This window comes from Octodon degus, unplaced genomic scaffold (assembly GCF_000260255.1).
Source record: "Octodon degus isolate 3935 unplaced genomic scaffold, OctDeg1.0 scaffold00221, whole genome shotgun sequence".
Lineage (NCBI taxonomy): Eukaryota > Metazoa > Chordata > Mammalia > Rodentia > Octodontidae > Octodon > Octodon degus.
The window spans coordinates 418648-435158 of NW_004524797.1; the positions used below are offsets into that span (position 1 = coordinate 418648).

At 38.6% G+C, this 16511-nt stretch overlaps 1 protein-coding gene and 1 pseudogene across 3 annotated transcripts in view; one reads left to right on the top strand and one right to left on the bottom strand.

Annotated features, from left to right (window-relative positions):
* Positions 1–16511, bottom strand: part of Tstd2 (thiosulfate sulfurtransferase like domain containing 2) — a 28477-nt gene that overhangs the window by 9126 nt on the left and 2840 nt on the right. For 2 of the 3 annotated variants that reach the window (XM_023705452.1, XM_023705451.1), the window contains exons 2-6: positions 16090–16299; positions 12549–12856; positions 4872–4992; positions 1372–1497; positions 507–612 (exon numbers count right to left, since the gene is read on the bottom strand). In XM_023705452.1, the coding sequence (XP_023561220.1) occupies positions 507–612; positions 1372–1497; positions 4872–4992; positions 12549–12856; positions 16090–16254 (826 nt within the window). In that variant the 5' untranslated portion in view covers positions 16255–16299. Of the gene's footprint in view, positions 1–506; positions 613–1371; positions 1498–4871; positions 4993–12548; positions 12857–16089; positions 16303–16511 lie in introns of all 3 variants that reach the window. The other variant, XM_004645214.2, reaches the window with a different exon arrangement.
* On the top strand, positions 5044–10582 carry LOC105744071 (annotated as a pseudogene).

Sequence of the window (16511 nt, forward strand, 5' to 3'; positions counted from 1 at the left end):
AATAAATAAATAAATAAATAAATAATTAAAAAAAATAAAAAAATAAAAAAGTAAACAGAAACAAGAAAACTCACCACACAAAATGTCTTTCAGTCATCTATAACCATCACAGAAAAAGGTAAGAAAACATTCCAGAACACTGCAAATTGCTTTGGTTTTAAAGCCACTTGCTTTCTGTGGTAAAAAGCCTATGTGCTCTTTCTGCTGATGAATTATATATGAGTAATAACTATTTTTCTCAAATTACTATCTTTAGAAAACTAAAACAAATTCTTGTCAAACTATCACCAAGAATAAAATAGGTCATTCTAAGGAGCCTTCACTTATCATAAACATCATAGATAAAAACCAATTTAAGCACTAGATGGACCCAAACATTAGCCAGCCCATAGCTACTTAGAAGGTGAATCATCGCTCTTAATAACCACTGTCTAATTTTCTCATTTGTCCATTAACGTTTATCCCTATGGTGAAAAGCCCAACTCCTTTTCTAAAAGCAAACATACCAGATTTCTTGTAGGAGATCTTACTGGGGCTGATCCCCAGGGGCACGATTTCTTCAAATACACCAACACGCAATTCTGGAAAACAGTGAGCTCCTCCTTTGCTGGTCTAGCCAATGAGAAACAACAGCCTTCCTGTCACATCACCAGGTGTAAGACAAGAGCTAAACATAAGATTTAAGACCTATTTTGTAATCTGATGAAATCTTAAGAAACCTCAAATTAGGAAAAAAATTACAAACCTTAATGTGCTAGACAGGGCCCAGAATGTTTCAAATAATTCAGTATATTAATAAATACTGCATACTTCCAAGGCGTGCAAAAATACTGTATTTCTATGGCTATGGGTACTTAATTATAAAACCAAAAGCACCACGGAGAATTTCCAAGTGCAATTACACCCTGGCCTTTGTTCTAGAGCCTTACCTACCCACATGACCATTACCTTATCACTTACTGTGATAAAGCATAAAGTCACTGAAACAGAAGTTCAGCTGTGAGAGCCAACGGCTTTGCTTCCTCATATGTTGTTTCAGATTTACTGAAAATATAGTAAATCATAGTGATCTGCTAAAATAGTCAGGGAGTCTCTCAAGTGAAAAGTACATTCAAGGTCTAGAGTCAGAGGCTGTGCAGCTAAAATACCCTCTTACATATGAAGGGAGACTCAGGTCTAGGATGGGCGCCAGCTGGCACAGGCCATGCAATGACTTGCGGGAAGAGCTGGGATGAGCGTGAAATGCCTGCAATGCCCTAAGCATAAAGGACAAAGAGGGCTTATACAGCACTATGCTTGATTTTCTACAGTGACCTCGGCTTTAGGGAGAAGCAGACAGCTCTGCATCTTTTTATTTTAGATTCCTCTTACCTTAAAATCATCCTTACACAGATAATCCTTAAATAATGGGCAAGAAATCATTACTTCCATATAGAGCCTGGTGGCCAATTTGCTGCCACCGACTGTCCCATTGATCCCTTCCGTAGCAATTCGAACCTGAGGCACAAGATAATGAGAAACAGGGAATAAAACACATCCTTAGTTTTCATTAGGTTGATGAGAACAACAGGCAAAGTTAAGCCACTGCGTGAGCAGACAAGGGTACCTGTATTAAAGATGAGGTATTCTGCTCACGCATGCGGAACAAGGCAGTCTCACTAGAATGTCAGGAAAGTCCATCTGCTGCAGAGCCCCAGGCATTCAACAGCCAAAGCGCCAAACCTGAGCTTGACCTAAGGCCAGGTGGTATAATGCAGGCCTCCTGGGGCCAGCAGACTGAGGATCACGATTTAGCCCTGCCACCCACTTACTTGCCATGTTGTCCTCAGAAGGTTAACTCACTTCTCTGAACTTTTGACTTACTCACATTGTTAAAAAGGGGATAAAGGAACAACAAAATTGGATTTAAAAAAGAAATACCTATTGAGGAGATATTACCCAAATCCTAAAGTTCAGGCACCCAAAAGTATATGCAGCATCTCTTCATAGTGCTTGGAGGGAAACCACCATTGTAACCCTACTCCCCAAACTCAAGTCGCAGGAGGGGTGTGTGTCAGGCTCAATGATCTATTTCCAGTGGCTAAAACAATGCTTGCTATTGTTCACAGTGGTGAACAAATGTGTGCACACATTACAGGCTCACTGGCTTCTCAAACTCCACTTCCTCTGTGAAATGCTTTGTCAGTTAAGGGATTTTAGAACCTAGAGTAGGGCATCTGCCTTACAGAGGCATGATCTGGTGGTCCTGCAAAGCTTGTTGTTTTGGTATTGCAAAATCCTTCAGATGAGTTTAAAAATGGATTATCTTTGAAAGGAACAATCTCTAGAAAGAAGTGCTACCAAGTGTAGCACTCTGTAGTATCATGGTACTCTTGAAAGAGAAGTGATTTAAATCAAGGTCCTACACTGTTACTGCTATTAATATACACATACATCAAAATTTGAAACTTCTAAGCGGCTATCTTTCTTCAGATATTAGAGAAGAACTTGAATGGTTGCCTTACTTGATCTAATTCTTCTCAAGCCAATGGAAACTCATATATAGTGGCTGTCCAAAGTGCCATTATGAAGATTCTAGATTATAACTATCTATACTACCTAAGAAAGAATGCTGGAGTGTGGTGTAGGCTGCTTCAGATGTGGGACACGAAGTGGCAAGTTGTGACACCTCTGCTGCACAGGCTGTTACCCCACGCACAGCTGAACTCGCCAAAGGGGCAGGAAACCCAATCCAAAACTGTTTTGACTGAGGCAGTTATGATGAGGTACATACTTAATGTGCCTGTTTTTTGGCAGGCTGGCCAACTGTTTCCTACTTTAGTCTCAGGGTCCAAATAAATGGCAAGCACAACTATTCCCTATATAACTAGGACAGAGAAATCTCTACACTCATGTTTGGGGGAGGCTTCTAATACCTAAGAAACTGAAATAATAGCATTTATTGGGTACCTACTACAAGACAGAAGCTTTATAGTATAATCTGTAAAGTAGATATCATAATCACTATCTTACAGAAAAGAAAACATAGATGCTCAGAGAAATCTAGAAACTCATCCAAGGACATATTGGTTAGTAATAATCTAGGATTCAAAACCACATCTTACAGGTCCAAATCTTCTAATCTCATCTTTTCAGCTTCCTGTGTATCCTCTCAAAATTCTTGAGGCCATAGGACATAGAGTAATAGGGATAAAATCTCCTTTTCTTAATTCTAGAAATTTCAAGTTCTCCTTTTTCTTTAACAAAGCATCCATATTCTGTTAAATCCACCAGCACAAAACAATGTCACTAAATTAGCATGTATTCTTGAAGCCTAGGAATTCAGACCTGAAATCTAGGAAAGTGCTGCCACCTTGTGGGAACCACTTCTCACTGCTAGTTCACCACTTAAACTGAACAAAAAATAAAAATCTCCAAAGCAAGAAAAGAAATGTACTTCTTTTCTTTTTTTCCCCCACAGGACCATCTCCCTGGCCCTGATTTCCTATTTTGTACATTCTGAGAAAGCACTCCTCCTTCAAGGCATGGAAGTTCTCTGAAAACAAATGTTTTTTGTTTTTTGTTTTTGACGGATCGGGGGATTGAACTCAGGCCCTTGCACTTGCCAGGGAAGTGCTTATTCCATCTCCCTGGCCCTGAAAACAAATGTTGATACATACTCATTTCACAAATATTTACTAATCTGTTTTCCTGGCACCAGAAATTGTGGTAGGACTTAGGGATACAGTGGTTGAAAAAATATATAGAATTCTTCCTCTCTTGATGAAATTCAGGGATTGAGAGAGGTCATATATATTAAAAGTCACAAATGGACAAGTGTTATGAACATAACTATACACGTCGAGAGCGCACAATGGAGAAATGGATTCAGACTGAAGGTTAAGAAAGATCTCTGTAAGGAAGGAAGCATCATGAACCTCAAGGAACTGAGGCTTGAATAAAAATTAATCTGGAGAAATACAGTTGGTACAGGAAAGTTTTTTGCAGACAATTTACCTGGAAAAAGGCTTAAAGACATGAAGGGAAACACATACGCACACACACACACTTTGGTGGCCTCCAAGAAACTCAAAGACCATGTTGCTACAGTGTGAAAAGGGACGAATGGCATCAGGTGAGTGGGAAAGACAGGTGGGCCCAACCCCACAGGAATTCAGGGCACCTGAAGGCTATGGGTTTCAGCCCTCCAGTGCTGGACAGCCACGCATAGATACTGAGTTGGGGGTGGTAGGACTTGATCTGGCTGTGGAGTGGAGAATGCACCAAAGGATGGGGAGGGGAGAAGACTGAAGTATGGCGTGCCTAGTAAGGGGTGGTGGTGCCTTGGTCTAAGATGGTAGAATGAATGGAAGAATTGAATGAGATCGAGGCATATTTTAGAAAAAAGTGGCAGGACTTGGTGATAAAAGAAATGCAGGAAAAAAATCACAATTTTGTAGCATAGGTAAGGACGATAACACTGACTAGAATATAAAGAAATGACCTGGAATCTCACCTATATCTACTGTCTATAAAAGGCCTTTCAAGCTGAGATTTCACAAATGCTTTGCTATTCTGGGGCTCAGCAAATTATCCCTGCTTTTGCAGTAGTTCTCTCAGAACATAGCCGCAGCCACTCTTAGGCACTTTCTATAGCTGCTTTCAAGCCTCAACAGTACTAAGTTTCTTTACAAGAAGTCTAAATTATTTACTATCTGCCTTGCTAAGGAAAAGTTGACTATGCCATTAAATATTATCCCATAAAACACCATGTTAATAGCTTTTTACTAAAATGCCAGCAGGACTCCCTAACTTCTAAGAACCTAACAGTGAATGAGTACCAGGGTGGGAGTCAAAATGGGCCCATGCTGGTGTTACGTGCAGAATGTTACCTTGCCTGTGAGACGCAGGTGCTGACACAGAGCTGTCTGCCAGGCACAGACCCAATGGGGATCCTCCAGGTCCTGGTAGCAGTAATAAAGCAACACCTCTCCTTCCTCACAGTCGTGGCCACTACAAGAAAAACGGAGGGAAAGAGCATTGGCGTTGCAGCATAAGAACGCCATGGTTCACCAAGTACACGAGATGGGATTCGGGAAAGGCAAAGACGGAGCGACTCAGGCCTGCCTTTGTTCCTACTACATTCTCCTGAGGTGAGAAGCTAATTTCTGTTTGTATTTACTTTGCAGAAGACAGCACACATCTACACCGAACTTCTTACTGTACAAAAAGTGAATTCTCTCCTCCTTTAATGGTCATATCCAAGAGATAGGTATTAATAATTCCATTTTATAAGAAAGATAAATTTTAGTTGATTTTGGCTTATTTAAAACACACACACACAAATTAAAAAAAAAAAAACAGGTATAGTATCTGTTTTTTTGTTTGGTTGTTTTTTTTGGACTGGGGATCAAACTCAGGACCTTGAGCTTGCTAAACAGGAAAGTGCTTATGCTGCTGAGCTATCCCTCCAGCTCAATAGTACTTGTTTTTAATTACTATCTACACAAAAAATTTCACTTCCATTTCTTCACATAATCTTTTACTGATAAGAGGTGATTATTCTCGTATGCTAGCAATTTCACACTGTTGACAATAATGCACCCAAAAAGTTCAACCATATTCAGCACATTGGTCAGGAAGCTAAACAGCAAAGTACAATGTGATCTAAAAAAAAAAGTTAAAAAATAATCTCCTTTACAAGAGCTTCAAAAAAATCACAAGTAATCAACCTTACCAAGGAGGTGAAAGAGCTCTACAAGGAAATCTATTGTACTCTAAAGAAAAAGACTGAAGAAAATGTACGGACAAGGGCTCGGCAGTCTAAACACCTGCCAGGCAAATACACCGGCTCAATCCCTAGTACCACCAGCCACAAAACTGGGCTTGGCAGCGTACGCCTATAATCCCAACATTGGGGAGTCCGAACTGCATAGCAAGACCCTATCTCAAATAAATAAAAGATGAAAGAAATCAATCAATCACTCAATCAATCTTTCCCTGGTTCCTGAATAGGAAGAATCAATATTGTGCAAATGGCCATATTACCAAAAAATGATGTATACATTTAATGCAGTTCCTACCAAAATACCAACAACATTCTGCACAGAAAAAAAAATTATATGGAACCAGAAGAGATCTAGAATAGCTGAACAATTTCTGAGACAAAAGAACAAAACAGGAGGTATTATAAGCCCAGAATTTACTGTAATAGTAGTTTCATGCTTGGAGTGCCTGTCATTCTGGTCTTCTGAATATGGGCTGCTTGTCATGACATGCCAGTTGCTGCTGTGCTCTCGGGTAGATGATTGCTCAAAAAGATGGGGGTGATGAATGAAGGCAAGAGATAGGAAAAGGAATATTGTGGGACTGTCCTGCTTCAAGGTTGTATATGGTTAGATTTTTGGACTTATGTGTAAACATAAGAAGTATATAATTCTTTATGCCTATTTTTAAAAATATATACTAATTTTTAAATGTTTTTTTCATCATATTCTGTAGGGACTTAAAGTTCAACATATCAATACTTGATGAAAAATACTTGTTCCATGTTATGCCTAAGATGTTTGATATTCAGACAGATAGTGAGGTTAATAGGTTGTATGGTAATAACAATAAGCTTGTCTTCTGGATGGTTAACAACCTAAGTTTGCAGACCAAAATTAGAGAAAGAGGAGGGCTGCAAGGAAAGCCAACATTTTGGCCCTAGCCTTCCAAGGTCAATTAAGACTCAGGACATAAGAGAACTTGTACTGTAATGTGATGTACCTCGGTAGTGTCCCAAATTTTCTAATCAAGATTATGGGCCCAAAGAGGAAAGTGATCGATGATGTAGAGTGTGCCAAAGGAGAGTCACATGGAGAGTAAACATTCTCTCAGGCTTTCACAGAGAGCACATTGGCCAAGCAATGGCCATGACTCATCCACATGGATGACACTGACAAAGGTTCTACAATCTGAGGTACAGGATCTCAGGATAAATCCTGAGGGGATTTCACTGCCCTTATCAGACCCAAAAGCTACAACTCTTGTTGCATAGGTCCTGCTTTACCTTGGTCTTAACCATCCAGAAGAAAAGTATAAAAATGAAATATAAGAAGTAAAGCCATGCTGTTATGTTGAGCTGTGGGGGACTCAGGTCAACAATTTCTGACATTGCCAGTTAAGCGGAAGACCCAATACTATTATGGGCTACTGGACTCTTTTAGAATATTTTGCTGAGTTAACACACCTATAATATTCAAATAACGCAACTTAACAAAAAAAGGTGATGTAGATGAATGTCCATTTTGTATCTGTGTATTCAATGGTTAGGACAGATATATCCTAAATGGTTAGGATATATAGTTACATTCTCTTAATGAATAGAGGGATTTGTTCTAATAGTGTTTGTAAATAAGATATCATGTCTGCATCTTGTACAGCAATTAACCACTAGGAAGAATGCATTCAGTGTGTTAATTATTGAAACTGTCCTACCAATTTGGTTTGAAACTGTCTCATTGCTATTTGTTTCTCAATAAAATTATGGAAACAAATAAATAAATAAATAAAAAATAATAATCCCAGATTTTAAGTTATGCTACAAAGCTATAGTAACAAAAACAATAGTTCTGTCACAGAAGTAGACTTGTAGACCAATAGATCCATGTACCTTAAGCCATCTAGCCTTTAACAAAGGGGCTATAGGCTAAAGAAAAGACAGCCTCTTTAACAAATGGTGCTGGGGAAAGTGGCTATCCACACGCAGCAGCAGAATGACAGATCCATACTTCTCAGCCCATACTAAAATCGTTATCAAAATGGATCAAAGACCTAAATATAAAAACAGAACCATTGAAACTGCTAGAAGACAAAATAGAGGAATGGGCAAAGATTTCCTGAACCAAACTCTAATAGCACAAGCAATAATACCATAAGGAACCAATGACAGGCTGAGTGATATAGCTCAGCAGCACAGTGCCTACCTGGCAAGCACAAGGTCCTAAATTCTATTCCCAGTGCAATAAAAAAAAAAAGAACAAATAGGATATTAAAACATTTAAGACTTCTATATAGCAAAGAACCAGTCGATGAAAAAAACCTACAAAAATGGGCTAATTTTTTTTGCCAGCTACTTTTCTGATATTGAACTAATATCTACAATATATAAAGAATTCAAGAAAAAAAATCAGACAACTGAAAAACGAATGAGCCAATCCTACCAATTTGATTTGAAACTGTCTCATTGCTATTTATCAATAAAACTATGGGAAAAAAACGACAAATGAGCCAATTAAGAAAATGGGCAAAAAATGGATACTTCTCAAAAGAAAACATACTAATGACTAGTAAGTACACAAAAGAAGTTCAGCACTTTAGCCATTAAACAAGTGGAAATCAGAAAAATTCCGAGAAATCATTAAGAATGGCTATCATGGAACACATAAAAAACATTGTTCTGGATAGGGCTGGGCTGGGCGGGGTAGGGTGGGGTGGGGTGTGAGCAGGAGGCCCACACCCACCACTGCAGGGAGGAAGATGAAGGGCAGGTGGGAGCTGCTTCGACCTAGCAAGGTGGGTCCGCAGGGAGGAGGCAGGCTAGTCACCAGAAAGGAGATGATGAGAATGTGGACATCTAGGGAGGGGAACAAATGAAATAAAGAATGTGAAACAAAAAGTGAAAAAGAGGTGATAGACAAAAACGTCAGGTAACAAGGAAAAGAAGAATGATGTAGTTCTTAATGAAGCTGTGTGTAAGCAAGAAACATGTTCATGAACTAACGCGATAGAGCAAGTTGCAAAGCAACAACAATCACAAACATCAGACATGGAATTAAAATGAAAAAGACCTGTTCCATTTACAGAATAAGCTTCATGAACTGGACAAACAAATAGCAGCAGTTTCTGCAGAAACTAAAGAAAAACTAAAGGCAAATTTATCAGCAAGATGCTGCCAATGAGAATTTCAAACTTCAGTGTGAGAGCCTGGAAATTCAAATCAAGTCCTTACACACAGAAATACAAAGCTTAAATTTGATATAACAACAGCCCAAGACAATTTTGGAGAACAGATGAAAAGATATAATGCATATTACATAAAAAATAAGGACACATTAAGACAGTTTTGGGTAAACAGGAAGAAAATGGTCATTTATGACTTAACTTGATAGAAAATGAGATCTTATTAAAAAGCAAAAGATAACGAAAGAGGAATGTAGGCAAGACTTCCAAAATCCAGTAGGAAACAGAGTAACACAAAATCAGGAAGATATTTCAGAGCTAAAGAATAAGACTGCAGGGGCCGGGGAGATGGCTCAGTGGAATAAGTGCTTCCCTGGCAAGCGCAAGGGCCTGAGTTCAATCCCCAGTTCTGCCAAAAAAAAAAAAAAAAAAAAAAAAAAAAAAAAGAATAAGACTGCATCTGTAAAAGAATATATCATTAAAAAAAAAAAATAGAATTTATCACTGAAACAACTTGTTTTCTTCTTTTGAGACAGGGTTTCACTATGCAGCTGACACTTAGTAGCCCAGGCTGGTCTCGAACTTGTAATGATTCTCCTGCCTCAGCCTCTTGAGTGCTGGGATTACAGGCGTGGACCACCAAACCCTGCAAACAACTTGTTTTAAGATAAAAAGACATATGAAAGATTAAGAAAATAGAGGTACAGTATAAGAGATATGATACAATTCTTGAAGCGTTTATAGTCAAGTAAACAAGTTTCAATCAAATAGAAGACAATGGCAATGGAACATTCTACAGCTGGAAATAATTGCAGCTGAGCAAGAAAATCTAGAGTTGGGGAGATGCCTCAGCAGTCTAAGTGCCTGCCTGGCAAGCGCAAGGAACCAGGTTCAATCCCTGGTACTGCATGCCAGTGTGCTGGTCCCGGAACCCCAGGCACACCATGCTAGCTAGCCCCAAAACCAGGTGTAGTGGCATATGCTTATAATTCCAGTGTGGGGAGGCTGACACAGGAAGATCACTATGAGTCTGAGCTGCATAGCAAGACCCTGTAGCGAATGAATGAATGAATGAATGAATGAATGAATGAATGAATGAATGACTGATTGGGGAAAAAGAAGAAAATCTAGAGGAATGAAAAACCAACACTGCCATAGGGCAATGTTAACAGAGACCACACCAACCCAAATTATGGGACAGAATATTAAGAAAATCTTTTGGTTTCTTAACAAGCAACCACTGTAGTAATTATAGATATATTTCTCTTTCCAATGGTTAATTTTATAATGCATAGCACAAGACAGACAATAGCAATCCTTATAGGAAAACAGTGAGTCTCTGTGAATATATATAGTCTCTGTGCAGGCTATATTATACTCAGAATGCCCATTTATAAAAATGCTGTATTGACCACCCTGGCATCCAGCACTCTATAACAATTTAGAGAAAAACAAACAATTGGATTTAAAAAAAAGAACAGAAAAAATAATAAGTGTTGGTAAGGACTGCGGGAAAAGGGACCCCTGTACACTGCTGATGGGAATGTGAACTAGTACACAATATGGAAAATTCTGCAAAAAACTCAAGCCAGAAATTTCCTGACTCTGGTTATAATAATTGCATACCTATGGTTACAGCAGCATAATTCACAACTGGTAAACTACAGAATCAGCCTAGATATCCATGAGCCAATTGAATAGACAAAATGTATACATAGAAGAGTATTATTTGACCATAAAGAAGGAAAATGAGGCATTTGTAGGAAAATGGGTAGTTCTTGAGACCACAATGTTAAGTAAAGCAAGGCAGACACAGAAGTTTAAATATTACGTTTTCTCTTATTTTAGAAATCCAAAATATAAATACAGAGTAAATAAGGGAGAAATGGCAGGAAACAGGGAGATACACTTTTTGAAGTTGGGGGAGGAGGTTAGGGAAAGGGAACAGAGGGGAGAACACGGAGGTGCAAAAAGGGGATCAAACATGATCAAGATACAAAATCAACTTCCCAAATGAATACAATTATTATGCATCACAAATATACACCAATAAAAAATAAGTTAAACCAAAGAAAGTATGGACGTCAAAACAATCACTATGTGAGATTTCCCCCAATTTTCTTTCTTTTTTTTGTCTTTTTGAAACAGGGTCTTCCTATGCAGGCTGGCCTTGACCTCACTTTATAGTCCAAGCTAGTCTCAAACTCACAACGATCATCCTACCTCAGCCTCCAGAGTGCTGGGATTACAGGTGTGTGCCACCATGCCCAGCTCCCGATAAATTCTGATGAATGGTTCATTTGTCTGGGTTAGCACACATAAATTTCATCTAACTTATTGGGAGATTTTTTTTGTTTGTTTATTTTCGGTTAGTTTTTACCTACTCAATGTATTTATTTAAAAATTTTTAAATGAAGATATATTTACAAATGAAAAACATTTAAAAAATGAGGTATATAAAGTAAAGCCATATTAATATGCTGAGCTGTAAAAGGCTCTAGTCAACAACTTCTGCAGACAACCCCCTACTATTGTGGACTACTGGACTGTGTTGGATTGTTTTGCTGAATTCAAGCACCTAAAATATTTAGATGCCAATAGAATACCCATCTCTGACAGGACTGAACTGGACAGGGGGGATACAGAGGAGGGACCATTTTATATTTGTATATACAGAACAGTTAGGATAGATGTACGGCTGCTTTTGCTTGGCTCAGTGAGAGGAATGATTTGTAGTAGTGTTTGGACGGGATGTCCTGGATGCTTCTTGTGCTGTGGATGACAGCTGAGAAGATAACAATGTGCAATGTATTAATTACTGAAAACGTCCTATTAATCAGCTTGGAAAGTGCCTCATTGATATTTGTTTCTCAATAAAGTAAAAAAAAAATATTTCCAGGATGGAACTGAGATTTTAACCAAATTAATGAGAAATCACAAGAATAAAGACTCATATCTAAAAAAAAAAAAAGAAAAACATAGATTATACATATATTTTGGGTATACCTGTGCAATCGACACCTCTATGAAAATATACAACATTTCTAATACCTCAAAAATCCTATAGGGGCCGGGGAGATGGCTCAGTAGAATAAGCACTTGCCTGGCAAGTGCAAGGGCTTGAGTTCAATTCCTGGTTCTGCAAAAAAAAAAAAAAAAAAAAAAAAAAAATCCTTCTGTAAAGGTGAGTACAGTGGCACATGCCTGTAATCCCAGGAGGCTGAGGCAGGAGAATTGTAAATTCAAGCGCAGCCTGGGCAACTAAGTAACACTGTTCAGAAAGGAAGAAGAGACAGGGAGACAGGCAGGGAAAGAACAGAAATACTATGACATTCTTGTTTTAGGTTTTTGTGGACATGGGTGTTTTCTTCTTGTGGTGACAGTGGTGGGACTATATACCTAGAAGTGGATCACAGGGAAGAATTCTAATTTTAACAAGAATCTGCTGAGCATTTTTCCAGAGTGGACTGTATCATGCCACTTTCCCAGCAATACTGAGTTTTCCAGTTCTTCCACATTCTCATCTATATTTGCCAAAGTTCGCTGTTTACATTTCAGCCATTTAGTGGGTGAGTTATAGAACTGTAATTTTAAAATTAAATCAAAGTACAAAATGAAACTCTTACCTTATCAGCAGATCAGGACTAAAGCAGCTTATGTCAGGGAGCCAAGCAGACCCTTCATGGCTATGAGTGAGGGACTCTTTTAGAGGGTTCATTCGGTCTGTAGACCTAAGACTTTTTGAAGTACTCAATGTCACAGCCATCTGCCTTAAAATAGCAGCAGTCTGGTGATAAATTTCATCAGCATGTTGTGTTGACACATGTTTATGGATGCCGACTGGGTCTGTGAATAGTTGCTGACAGCATTTCCACAACTTTTCTTTACATTCAAAGGCTAGAACTTGCTTGGTTTTGACGAAAAGCGCAAAGGCCTGCAATTATATTATGATTGTGAAATAATTTTAGGTGTATAGTTAATGAAGTTCCAATGAAATCCTTAAAATTATCTTTCCACAGGAGGTTCTAGTTTTATGTTCTACTATTCTATGAAGAATTCTCTAAATAAGTTCTCTTATAAGCTAAAAGCAGTCTTTATATCACAAGGTGTAACTGCCCCCAAATGCTTAATTTTTTTTTTTTTTTTGGCCAGCTCAGTCTGCCCTCAGGGCAGGGCTGGCATGACATGTGGTGCTGAGGATCGACAACATGGTCCCCTGCCTAGGCAGGTGCTTTAGATTGCTGAGCTAGCTTGCCATAGATGTTTAATTTTATTCTCACAATTCAAAATCTAAGTCGTATCGGAATATTTACATTTAATTCAGTTTGGCCTTCCACTCTTCTCAGCAGCCTACGTACCAAAACTGCAATGATAAGGCACAGTGCCCTATCCTGCCTGGCCTTCTCCCAGTTTCTCCCGTGTTGTTCTTGCACACGTGCCTGATGCATGGACAACTGCATCCTCCCATTCTTGCCCATGCTGTTCCTGCTAAGTGGGATGTGAGACCCTTGTGGCCTCCTCTATAGAACCTCTAAAACTTCCAGAATACACGTTAGAAAGTCATGGGACATAAATAATTCTGTAATCCTCTTACTAAATGTTATTTCATCTTCTGAATATAAAAATTTCTACTTTTAATTTTCTACTTAATTGTAAAAACTTGCTCTGCTATTTATTGTATTTTTATGAATAGGCAAAAAACTGAGTTTGCATCTGAAAAAAGCCATAAGTGTTAAGTAACATAGATTTATGTCCTTGTCTGTAGACATCATTTTTTTGCAGTGTGTTTCCCCATCCTGTTTCAGCCTAATCTTTATTTTTCCTTTCACAATCTTATTAGTTCAATCACACCAGCCTTCTTTATTCCCTTAATGACTTAAACTCCCCTATCTTCTATTTTTGCTCATACTAATCTTAGTGTCTGCAACATTCTTCCTCTTTGAAGGCCCCTAAAAATGAAAAATTTAAGCATTCTAGATGTCATTTCTTTAATCAAAAGCATACATTTGATGCAAATATAGCCAAAATTGGATGAGGATCTTTTATAAAGTTGGCAAGATTGTTCTAAACAAAAATGTTTTACTGCCCATCAAAGTCCATTTTGCCTTCTTCCTGGGCAAATGGTATTTTCTAGCATTTTCTGCAACTGACCTTGGCTATAAGGAAGGACAAATTTGTCCAATGAAATCTAAATAGATGTGACATGTGACAACTCAGTTCTAAGGACTGAGAGTGATGATTCTTAACAAATAGCTTTCAGAGTTTCCATGTCAGTAATTTAAGAAGGAAGAGAGCAGGGGGGAACACAGATGGGAGGTTTTATGGACCAGCATTGGAGTTGTCACATGTCACATCTATTTAGATTGCATTGGAAAAACTTGGTCCTTATAGCCAAGGTCAGTTGCAGAAAATGCTAGAAAATACCATTTACCCAGAAAGAAGGCAAAATGGATTTTGATGGGCAGTAAAACGTTTTTGTTTAGAACAACCTTGCCAACTTCCTGTTGATAGAACAACCCACCTACCACCCTCCTCAAGCCCAAACACTTTCTAATGTGTGAAACCCACTACAAACTGGGCCTATTTGTTATTGCAGCCATGATTAATAAGGAAGGAAATTTTACAAGAGCAATGAGGAAAAAAAAACTTGATATACCAGATGTAAACATATTTTAGAATTATAAGTAAATACAGTAGTAGCAGATTATGACAGGCATATGAAAAAAACCCCAAAAACATAAACAGAAGACCATAACCTCTTATATTCCTACATCCTACATCCAATCCATCAGCTCTACTTCCAAAATATATCCATAAACTTTTTCTCTTTTTTTTTTTTTTTTTTCGGAACCAGGGATTGAACTCAGGCCCTTAAGCTTGCCAGGGAAGTGCCTATTCCACTGAGCCATCTATCCATAAACTTTTTCTCTTTTTTTTTTTTTTTTTTTTAATGTATTTGGTACAGAATCTACAGGGTCCACAGAGTCTCCCTATGTAGATCAGACTCCTAGTGATCTTCCTGTGTTCAGTCTTCTAAGCTCTGGGATTATAGGTGCATACCATCACACTCTGTCTCAATCGCCATCTCAGTGCATCCCCAAGGGAGGGGCCAGCATGGCAGGTCTGGAATCAAACCACAGCTGCTGTTCTCTAAAGATGCCTAAGCAGGTGCTTTAGTCCACTGCTTAGGACTATCTGGCCGGCCTTTCTCGCTTTGTTTTTGAGACAGGGTCTTGCTATGTAGTTTAGGCTGGCCTTGAAATCACTGTGAGGCCTGGGCTAGCCTGAAATTTTGGGCAATCCTCTAGCCTCAGTCTCCTGAGTGACAGGAAAATTGGCATGCACCATCAAGCCTGGCTCAAATAATCTATAATCTACCCACTTCTTATTACATCCCTTTTGTTGATCAAAGACAACATCGTGTCTCTTAGGTATCCTATTCTCATGCTTTCCATTTTTATCACCATAATTTATGCTTCATTCAGCCAAAAAAAATTTCTTTTAAAATCTGAATCAGATGTTATTTCTTTGATCAAAATCCTCCAAAAGTTTTTTCCTACTCACTAGCAAAGTCCTTACAACGGCCTACAAGTCCAACATAATGTAGCTCCTTACACTGATCCCACCTTGTCTTCTACTATTCCAGCCTCTTGGGGAATGAGACTTCTATACAAACAGAGTATGTTGGTCATTCATACAATTCGTATAATTTGTTATAAGTTGAAGTTACTGAAGAGAGTGGAGAGGTGGCAGCTAGGAAGTTACAGAAGCATCTGTTCTTCACTAACAGAGCCAGAAGGCTCTGTAAAAGAGGACAAAAGATTGAAGGCAAGACAATTCTGGCTCAATTTCATTTCCTCAGCTTTTTCCTTTCTGAGCCTTGGGTTCTCTATTGTTAGGAGGAGGTTCTAGTCATTGATTAAAAAAAAAAGTGGGCAAATGGCACAGAAGATCACCATCAATACCAGCTACCCTCTTCAAATACTCCACATAGCTGTCCAGGCTCACACCTCAGTCAGGATTCCCCTCTGTAGGGAGCACATTACCATCATGGGCTAACACTCCTGACTGGACCATTCCTTGAGCTGGAGGCTGACCTAAGTTACTTCTAGTATACCTGCATTAACTATATATACATGATCAAGAAAACAGCGACAGTACTCTTACCTTTTTCTTTGCAAAGGAATATTTCTTCTTTGTAATGCCATCTAACTCTGCTTTGAGACTGATGCTAGGATTAGTAAGACTTGTATCTTTTAAATCCAAGTCAGAAAATCTTAAAATGCAGGGTTCCTGAACCTCTCCTTGGTCTGAAGAAGTGGAAGAAGGCATCTGGTTTGGTTGCTGCAGCAAAGCAGATGCTTTTCAGTTCAGTACCTGCTAGGATATAAGCAAGGGGGAAACAGCAATGCTGAAGTCTTCAGATACTTTTTAAAGAAAATATGAGGCTAATTAATCATACAACTTAGCATGTGCTCAGTACACTAAGCTATCCATTTATTCCCTCAGCCAACAATAATTAACAACTTTGTAATGGCAAGCACAGTTCTATATAATGGAACTACAACAGTGAATGAAACAAGAAAAAG